At 44.7% G+C, this 10,454-nt stretch overlaps 2 protein-coding genes across 2 annotated transcripts in view; one reads left to right on the forward strand and one right to left on the reverse strand.

Annotated features, from left to right (window-relative positions):
* Positions 1–3,697, forward strand: part of ALDH1L2 (aldehyde dehydrogenase 1 family member L2) — a gene marked incomplete at its 5' end in the record, with an annotated part of 31,019 nt that extends 27,322 nt beyond the window's left edge. The window contains 1 exon segment of the mRNA XM_084264401.1: positions 1,768–3,697. Coding sequence (XP_084120527.1) covers positions 1,768–1,823 — 56 coding nt within the window. The 3' untranslated portion in view covers positions 1,824–3,697.
* Positions 3,698–3,886: 189 nt separating this feature from the next.
* On the reverse strand, positions 3,887–9,822 carry NOPCHAP1 (NOP protein chaperone 1; the record flags this gene model as incomplete). The annotated part of the gene is given in 5 exon segments (XM_084264412.1): positions 3,887–4,322; positions 5,878–6,014; positions 7,308–7,394; positions 9,715–9,738; positions 9,741–9,822. Coding segments are annotated over 5 exon segments (513 nt in total). The 3' UTR covers positions 3,887–4,139.
* Positions 9,823–10,454: the final 632 nt, after the last annotated feature.

Consider the following 10,454-nt stretch of genomic DNA (forward strand, 5'->3'; position numbering starts at 1 on the left):
CCTGTACATTCCCTAAACAATGCTGGCAGCACAGCCAATATTCCTCTCCAGCTCCTCTCGGGGCAGCCAGACTGCACATTGTCCGGAGCTGCCTGCAAAATGCTGTCAAGCAGCAAAGGTGTTGGCCAAAGTCTCCTCTTCCCTCAGAAAGAACACTAATTCAGGTTTCTCCTCTGAGCTTCTGAGAGCATGGGAAATTTTCTAATGCCTTAGAAACGTCATCAAAATCTGCAGCCACAGAGAAAGATGCATTTGAAAAAATCTTTTCTTTTCAAAACCAGTTTTAAAAAGTGTCAAAGAAACTCTATGAGTCTGGACAGATCAAGCCTCATGGCCAAGAAAAATGGAAAAAAGATGTTCAGGGACACAACAGATTTTAGCCTTTGGAATCTCGAGCAAGTATCAGACACCTCCTGAAACCAAAATGAGTAATGCCATGAGGAAGAAGAGATTACCAGTTTTTACACAGCTTCTTTACCTAGAAACTTCAATGTAGGCAATCCAAAGTTTGTAAATTCAATTATGAGCCCCCAAAGACCATGTAGAGATTGCCACTGTTTCAGTCCTACCCAGGTGGCTGCTGCTTAAATACCAGCTCCTTTTTCTTTCCACAGCTGTTGTCAAACCAGTTCTGTAAATCATAGTGGGAGGGCGAGTTTATTAGTTTCCATTGTTCCTTAAGGACTCAAATAGAATCATAGAATCTTTTAACATTGGAAAAGACTTCTAAGGCCATCAAGTCCAACCATCTGTCCAATACCACCATGTCAACTAAACCATGTCCCAGAGTGACACACATTTTTTGAATACCTCCAGGGATGGTGACTCAATCACTTCTCTGGGCAACCTGTTCCAATGCCTGACCACTTTTTCAGAGAAGAAATTTTTCCTACTATCCAATCTAAACCTTCCCTGGTGCAACTTGAGATCATGTCCTCTCGTCCTATTACTAGTTACTAGGGAGAAGAGACCAGCCGCCACCTCCCTACAACCTCCTTCTAGGTAGCTACAGAGAGCAGTAAGGTCTCCCCTCAGACTCCTTTTCTTCAGTCTAAACAATCCCAGTTCCCTCATCTGTGCCTCCTAAGACTTGGGCTCTAGATCCTTCACCATCTTCATTGCCCTTCTCTGGACACACTAAGCACCTCAAAGTCCTTGTAGTGAGAAGCCAAAAACAGAACACAGCACTCGAGGTGCAGCCTCACCAAATGCTGAGGGGGATGTTCACTTCTAGTCCTGCTGGCCACATCCTGAGAGCAGCCAGGATGCTGTTGGCCTTCTTGGCCCCTTGCGCACACTGTTGGTTCATATTCAGCCAGCTACTGACAAACACCCCCAGGTCATTCTCTGCTGGGCAGCTTGCCAGACACTCCTCCCCAAGCCTGAAGTGCTGCCTGGGGTTGTTGTGACCAAAGGGAAGGATGTGGCACTTGGCTTTGTTAAACCTCATATAACTGGCCTAAGCCCATGGATCCAGCCTGTCCAGATCCCTCTGCAGAGCCTTCCTACCCTCCAGCAGATGGGCACTTCCACCCAATTTGGTGTCATCTACAAACTTACCAAGGGCACATTCAATCCTCTCATCCAGATCATTGATAAAGGTGTTAAACAAGACTGGCCCCAAGACTGAGGCCTGGGGGGCACGGCTTGTGACTGGCTTCCCACTGGTTAAAGCGTTTGAAATGTTTTCTGAAAAATACAGCTACAGTCTGACAACATTCTCTCACTTGGCTGCTACTCTAACCGGGGAATATTGTGCTTGTACAGGTGAAGAAGCTCTTCACGAGTACCTCAGAACCAAGGCTATCACTGTGGAATATTAAAGTAACATCCTCACTTGGAAAGGAAACTTTTGGCAGAGTTGGAATCTTAGACTCCGTGAAGCACTCACACCATGCCCAGGAGATGCTGTCTGCAGTGCTGCAAGTCAAAAAAACCCCAAAAAACCCCAAACAAAACCACCACCACCCCCAAACCAAAACACCCATTCCAGGGATAAGTTTCTATAAATCAGGCCCCAATTTCAGTCTCAGCATTAGGAAATTAACCCAAAGTTATTTAACTTAGGCAGCAGCATTTGTTAGCACAAAGCCCCTAAAGAAAACCCCAGGAACATGGGTGGTGGGTTTGTTTGGTTTTTTAAATAACTGAAGAATGAGATCTCACATGTCTACTTCTTCTTAGTTATGTGAGCGTAATATTACACGATTGTTTTAAAACCTTAGTCATTACGCTTCTCCTAAAGTGGAACTAAAATATACTGATGATGTCATTTTTGCTATAAACCAGTTCAAGCTTTACAGTAGCAATTAAACATTCTGCTCTGGTGATCCTTCAGCAGTACAGAAAACCTTTGTGCCATAAGAAGTAAATCAAAGCAAGAAAGTGCACTTACTATGATCTTTGTATAGTACATACAGAGTTCAACATCGGTGTCAAACTATGCATATCAGGCTAAAGTTACTGGAACTGTTTTCTACCCTTTTGTTTATGGAATGTGTGATCAGCCTGTGATTCGGAAGGTGGTTACGGTACCAGATTAAAGTCACTTTGTGTCTGTGCACATGGACTGTTCTCACTGTTTTATAGAGCATTGCTACTTTGTATTTCATATTTTATCTCTATTTTTTAAATCTATGAGAAAATTCATTGTAAAATGTCTGAGTTAACATGTTGGCTTTCAAAGTTTCTTCAGTCTGAAGAGAAGCTTTCCATAGATGGAGACCTTATCCAAGAAACTAAGCCTACTTCAGGCAATGTGCTCTTCTTAGACTACAACTCCACCCAAAGCTTTAACTGGTCTGCAGGCTGTGGTTAAAAATAGCATTCCCCTTCTTTGATTCCCATCCTTCCCATTCCCTAAAACGTTCTGTGGTTTGCCCAGTTATCCCAATAAATTCCAGTAAATCATGCCCCCTTCTATTTCTGAAAAACCACCTTGTGACAGACAGAACAGAATCCTTGCCTTTTCTTACCACAAATATTAAAGAAACGTAACTACAGGTTTAAGTATGGGATTCAAAACAAGTTCTGTAAATAACTGTAGGTTTCATGTCATGACATTGTTTAATATTTCAGCAAATACAATATAGAAAAATTTACTTTAATGGTATAGAAAATACAAAGTTCCTCGAAGAAACAAAACCATCCAGGAGCATGACACATACTTCTGAAATGCAAACTGATCTGCAAAGCAAACACAACAGCCCAAATGCCAGTGTTTGGTTAATGTGAGGTAAGTATGAATGAGACATACTTTCACTGATTTTGGTTTCAGAATTGTTTCAAACCAACCTAAATACAGGCCAGCTGAAAATGCACCTTCTTATTCTTGTGACAGTTGTTAACAAAATGGAGAGGGACAGAAACATGGCAGGGGAAGCAGGAGATGAAAAGCATAGCTTAAAGCAACTCACACCAGAGAGGCAGACTGGATTGTTTAAGCACCAAGGGTACCTTCACTACAGCCACAAACATTCCAGCTATGAGCTAGTAACCTACCCGTAACGCTACGGAGCTCGGTGCATACAAAGAGGAGGAGTAATCCTTTGCTGAACACTCTCCTGCATCGTGGCTGCCCCTGCTGCATCAGCTCAGCAGCTACTGCATTAGTGTTCAATTCACTGTCATGAATGCAATGTAGACAAACCTCTCCTGTACTTTAAGATAATGTTTAATATTGAAGGTACTGTACATTAGACTTGCAGGGTATGAAATACAAAACCAAAGCTTCCCCCCGCTCCTCGCGCTCCCCCCCCCCCCCCCCCCCCGGCACCCAGTTAACTCTTTCCTGCCCGTGAAGTAAAAACTTCTAGCACACTACAAAAATCTTTCTTCAACAAAGCAAGAGAGCAAGAACTTTAGCTTAACTAGTTCAGTGCCCCGAATTCCAGCCATGGAATGAAGCAACTGATGATGCAGTTCGTTTCCATATTGCTTGATGACTAAAACCGTTACTTGATTCTTCAGAAATCCAGCTTGTCTCAGTCACGAGTGGATCCTGAATTCTCCACCACGTAAACTACAGCATTTCACATGATCCTGAAGGATGCTACGTTGGGAGAGAAGGTAGCTTTGTGGGCCAAGCCCTCAAAGTAAAAACACTACTTTTTTCAATTTAAAGTAAAATAAAAATGGATTTACTCATTCACTTTGCTGTCCAAAATTTCTATTTTGCTCTTTTCTCCCTTCTGTTTAGGAAACTTGATATTGTCTATTGTCACTTCACCCATTGTACAGTCATCTTCAGATTCAGACTCATCTTCTGAAGTCAGTATCTCTTCGTCTGTATCAGAATCACTCAGTTCAACTACAGCCACATTCTGGGAAAAAAACCCCATAGTTAACACTTGGTTACTACATCTATCATATGTTTTTGAATAAAACATAAAGCAAACACATGAAACAGCCTATCATAAAAAAACCACAACCACACTTAGAAAGACTCTTAGGTTCTCCTAGGATTGTGACAAATGAAACTTATGGTGAGATTCCTAAATATTTAAATTGCAATTTATGTTGCCTTATAGCAATTATGAGGCTATTTTTACATCAGACACAAGTAAATAGCTGAACTAAGTCTGAATCAGCTATTTAAACTGATGACCAGGAGGCATCAAAACTGTAATTTTCAAGGAAACCATTTAATTTACAAGGGGTCCTGATATATTTACGAATGTGTGTTTATAGGTTTATTAATATAGTTTGTGTTTCATAACCCAGTAGTGTTCACGGCACTACAACTACTGTAAAACTACCAGGATATTTTCTGAAGCAGAAGTGATGATATATTTCCATACACAGAGCCATGATTTTTGAGGTCTGTTTTTCTCTCTGTAAACATCTGTCTTCAACTGATAATCCTCCCCTCAAAAATTTCCTGTAAGCCACAAAGCAAAATACAGGAATTTGAGATGCAAATCAGTTTCTTCAGTGATTTGCAAATAGCATTACACTGTAAATCACCTGGTCTCCTGGCTTGTCTATTATGAAGCCATGACACTTCTCAGACAGTATCACATGAAAAATCCTTTAAAATTCAAGTCCAAGTTGCCCATCCCACTTCAGTATATTAAAACAAACAATTCTGATGATCCACTTTGTTCTCTCAGTATTTATTTGGAATTCTTCTGGATATACCAGCACTGGACAACCTACTGCTTGCAGGCTGGGTACCATCTACAAGAACTCCAGTGGCCAATCATTCTGTCAGCTCACACACCAAACCACAGCCTGCCTTGTTTCTGCCTTTCACTTAGTGACTCTGCAGGCCAGAAGGCATTTTTTTTGTCTGGGATGTGCACATATCACATCAACTTCTTACTAAAATTGTCTCACATGAGCAAGTGGCTGCAGCACTTCAGTTAAACACAGTAGAAAATATTGACATGAATGTAAACAAATAGACAAACACCAGCCATAAAGGACCACACCACCACTGACAGCTTTTCATAAGTTCAAGACCTAGAGCCAGCCCTAAAAACCACAGCTGAAAGCCAGTTATCACTGTCACATGAAAGCTTTCCGTGATGCCTTACTGTGCCTTACACTGTCCAGTTTCTAAACCGAATTACCCACGAGGCATTTAAAAAGTTGTGACTTAGTTTTGATTCAGAGTTCCTGATTCAAAAGTATATCTTATTCTGGCCTTAAACTACTTCATCCCCAACCATTAGATGCTGCAAGTATGAAAACCAAGTAATAAATATTAACCAAATAAGCATCTTTATTATATCTATGTTTTGAATTTGCAGATCACAGATGAAAATGGTAAAGACATAACCTTATATATCAATTTAGCTCACTCTAAGATCAGAGAATCATTTTAACCCCATCTAAATTTACTTTATGAAATAAAAATATATATTAAGTATTTACCATTTCTATAACTTTTTCTGTTGCACTGTCCAGATTTTCAATATCAAACTGATGAGCTGGTGCTGTTACCATTTTTTTTCTCAGTTCATCATTTGCAAGGGCCATCTGTGGTAAAAAGCTCTGCACTCGGTCCAAAACTGAAAAAGAAATAATTATCACATGCAGATACACCAACAGATGCACATGAATTTATACAGTTGTACCTCAAAAACCTGAGCACTGAAACAGATTCCAGTTCAACTATAACTTCCAGCCGCCGACCACATTTAAGAAGTTTTAACAGGAGGATTTAGAATAGTATTCATATACAATAAATACATAAACAGCAAAAAGCTATAATCTCTTGGTCAGCATGTGGCACAGGAAGAAATGGCTTCAACAATTCCATTCAGATTCTTACAACAAAAAGTGACTACAGAAAACTTGCTTGTAAATTCCACAGCTTTAAATACATGTTGAGTGTCATCTGGAGAAACTTCCATCTTGGTATTACCTCCAGTGGAAATACAATTATGTTTCCTTTTCTTCCCCATTAAAGGATAGACTGAAGCTCTCAAAGAAGATGGAAAAATTAGCTGTAGCACAGATGCCACAGATGTCATTCCACAATAAAGCAAGTTCAGCATAATTATCAAAAGGGGCTCTGAAATTAAGGTGGTGGAAGAGAGATGGATGGTCTGGGCAGAAGTATAAAGCACTTATCTTCTACAGAAATATCCCAGGAGTCCATTTAAAATTCAGTGGTTTTACACACCAAGTATTTTATCCTGACAAATCACTTGTGAAAAGAGTTAAGAAGCCCAGATCAACTCTATACTGTCTAAGAACCATCTGAGACTAAAAAACTCTGGTACATTTTCATGAAAACTCCTGAAGATATACTACCTTTAAAGAATAACAATTTTAACAGGATGTCTTATGCAGGCTGCTACACTGAAAAGAATGTTAGCAATCTGCATGTAGCTTTGATGAAGGAAGAAGGAACTTAGCTCAGTCAAAGGAAAAAAGTTTTGTGAATGCATTCAAGTTAATTTCTTATGAATGAATGGTTACATGACCCAGCTTAATAAATCTGCCAGCACACTGATTACCTGAAAGTGATCTAGGTAACACACACCGATTTGTAAGCAGCTGACTAAATGAAAACAAGAGGCACAACCTGGTGAGTCCCAGACAGTGGGAGTATTTCTGCAAAGAGAAGTCCCTAAGAACTCGGAGCTGTAACGCCCAGCACCCCACTGTCTGGTTGAGCAGCAGCAGTTACCTGATTAGCCCCTGGGATGTGCAACTGCAGCAGAGGATCTAACACCAGTAGAAACAAAACACAAAAGTTTCTTCCTTACTGAAAGGAAGGTGCTGAGGCAAAGGTAAGTTATGTCAACGATGCTACCTACTATCTGAAGCTGTTCCAATAACAAAGTCATACTTACCATTACTCCTTGGCATCCTAACTGTCTGTAAAGTTGTGCCCTTCTTGCTGCTACATTTTGAACTAATCAGCAAGGTTTCTTCCAGTCCTGGAAACAAACAAGTATCTGAATGTTTATCCATGTCAACTGCAAATGTCACATTTTAACTATGAGGCTCTCTTCTTGCCCCTACTTGTCCACCTTGCGGTATCAAGACTAAACATGCAGATTCAACTGCCTCTGCCTCCTGCAAATAACTGTTTCTTGATGTCTCTTTAGGGGGATCATCTCAGTATTTCTGTACATAACAGACAGAGAATGTTTAGAACTTGCTGCCATGGGAGGCTGTGAATGCAGCTGCATCAGCAGGTTTAACAAAGAATTAGACAAGTTCAGGGCACCAGAGCCATAACCTGATACTAAAAGGACTGAGCAGGAACATACCCCCTTAACATCCCCACCCCTATAACTGCAGATACTGGGTACTTACAGGAACAGGATGCACACAGCAGTTAATCTAACAAGTTCTCTGTAACTGTCATCTGCTATTGCAGTCAATGGGAGACAGAAAACTGGGCTACACAGACGACTGGTCTGACCCAGCAGGTCATTTCTTATAGGCTCACACTGTTTTAAACTCGTTCATCAAGATTTATTTAGCAACAGACATCAACACACAGAGAAAGTACCTGCAATAACCCACAGCCGAATGTAAGGAGGTAACATCCAACACCTGCTGCTTACACTGATCTGGATCCCTCATGCACACCTCTGCCATGGCCATCAATGAAAGGAGGCCACAAACCGTGGTGCTAATGACCTACATAAGTATGCTCAAGAGTAGGATCATCGTAAAATCCAAAGGATGCAGGGAAACTCTGCATCACACAGGTCAGTTCTTAGGGCCACCAACACAGCCACCCACCCTTTATCATTAATTCCAATGAAGCTTTATTTCTTTTTAACATTGTTATCCTCATAGAAATGTTATGAAAGCAATTACTATTTTAACAGGGTTTTTTCCCCTTTCATAGACTCACAGAACGTCAGGAGTTGGAAGGGACCTTGAAAGATCATCCAGTCTGATCCACCCCCTGCCAGGGCAGGATCACCTAGACTAAATCACACAGGAACATATCCAGGCAGGTTTTGAATGCCTCCAGAGAAGAAGACTCCACAACCTCTCTGGGCAGCTTGTTCCAGTGCTCTGTCACCCTCACAGTGGAAAAGTTTCTCCTTACATTCACATGGAATCTCCCATGCTCCAGCTGGCACCCATTGCCCCTTGTCCTATTGCTGGCCACCACTGAGAAGAGCCTGGCTCCATCCTCTTGACTCCCACCCTTTACATATTTATAGACATAAATAAGGTCACTCCTCAGTCTCCTCCAAACTAGAGGCCCAGCTCCCTCAGTCTTTCCTCATAAGGAAGGTGCTTCACTCCCTTAATCATCTTGGTGACCCCGTGCTTGTCTCTTTGAGGAAGTTCTATGTCTTTCTTGAACTGAGCCCAGAACCAGACACAAAATTCTAAGTGTGGTCTCACCAGGGCAGAGTAGAGGGGGAGGAGGACCCAACTTGACCTACTGACTGCACCCCTTCTAATACACCCCAGGATGCCATTGCCCTTCTTAGCCACAAGGGCACATTGCTGGCTCATGGTCATCCTGCTGTCCACCAGGACCCCCAAGTCCCTCTCACCTGCGCTGCTCTCCAACAGGCCAGTCCCCAACCTATACTGGTACCTGAGGTTGTTCTTGTCTGGGTGCAAGACCCTACACTTGCCCTTGTTAAATCTCATTAAACTTCTCCCCGCCCAGCTCTCTCTAAGTCTTGCTGAATGGCACCACAACTCCGGTGTGTCAGCCACCCCTCCCAGTTTTGCACGGTCAGCAAGCTTGCTGCCTGTACACTCGATTCCCTCGTCCAGGTCATCAATGAATATATTGAACAGTACTGGTCCCAGTACCAACCCCTGAGGGGCTGCACTAGACACAGGCCTCCAGCTAGACTCTGTCCCACTGATCAGAACTCGCTGGCTTCTTCCCTTCGACCAGTTCTCAGTCCACCTCACCGCTCGCCCTTCCCCAGTTTAGCCACGAGGACGCCGTGCGAGTCGGTGTCAAATGCTGCACCGGGGTAAGGACAGACCGCACCTACCGCCCCGCCTTTATTTACTCCGGTTTATCTCAGCAGCGCCCGGATGGCGCCAGCCCTTCAGAACACGTCAGCTGGAACGAAAACTGAAGCACCGGCAGCCAGGGGGGCCGAAGCGCGCCCCCCGGCACCTCAGGCAGCCCGCCGGCGGGAGAGGCCGCGGCTCAGCGCGAACGGAGCCGAGCCCAGCCCTCGCTCCCCGGCTCGCCCGTCCCCAACCTCCCGGCCCGGGCTGAGCCCCTCAGCGCCGACCCCAACGCCCGGCCCGCACCTCTCGGCAGCGGGGCTCCCGCCGAAGCGGCCGCTCACCTCCGCGGCGCCCCACGTCCAGCAGCGCCCGCGAGGCGGCCGGGCCCGCCGCTGCGCCGTCCCCCGCCATGCGCCGGCCGAACCGGAAGCGGCTGCGAGCCGGGCGCTCGCCCCGCCGCCGGGGTGTAGCGCCCCCTAGAGGGCGGGAGGTGCGAAGCCCCCACGCACGCGCATCCGCGGTTGGCGGCGGCGGAGGGAAGGAGCCGAAACCCGTAAGAACCAAAACAAGGGGGTTTGGCCTGAAAAGTCCTGCCCATCGCTCGGAGGGGAAACGAGACGGACCTGTTGGAGAGCAGCATCGGGGAACGGGGCCTGGGGGTCCTGGTGGGCAGCGGAATGACCGTGACCAGCAGCGTGCGCTGGTGGGCAGGGCCAGGGGCGTCCAGGGGTGTGTTAGAAAGGGCGCAGCTAGCAGGTGGAGAGAGGTTCTCCCCCTCTACTCCGCCCTGGTGGGACCGCACCTGGAATATTGTGTTGAGTGCTGGGCATCTGGAACATTGTGTCCACTTCTGGGCCCCCCTGTTCAGGAAGGACAGGGAACTACTTTGAAGAGTCCAGCACAGGGCCACTAAGATGATTAAGGGAGCAGAACATAGAACCACAGAATGCTCAAAGATCGTCTAGTTCCAACACTCCTGCCATGGGCAGGGCCACTCTCACTAGATCAGGTTGCCCAAAAGCCCCATCCAGTCTGGCCATAAA

The sequence above is a fragment of the Gallinula chloropus genome, assembly GCF_964237585.1.
Source record: "Gallinula chloropus genome assembly, chromosome: 1".
NCBI lineage: Eukaryota > Metazoa > Chordata > Aves > Gruiformes > Rallidae > Gallinula > Gallinula chloropus.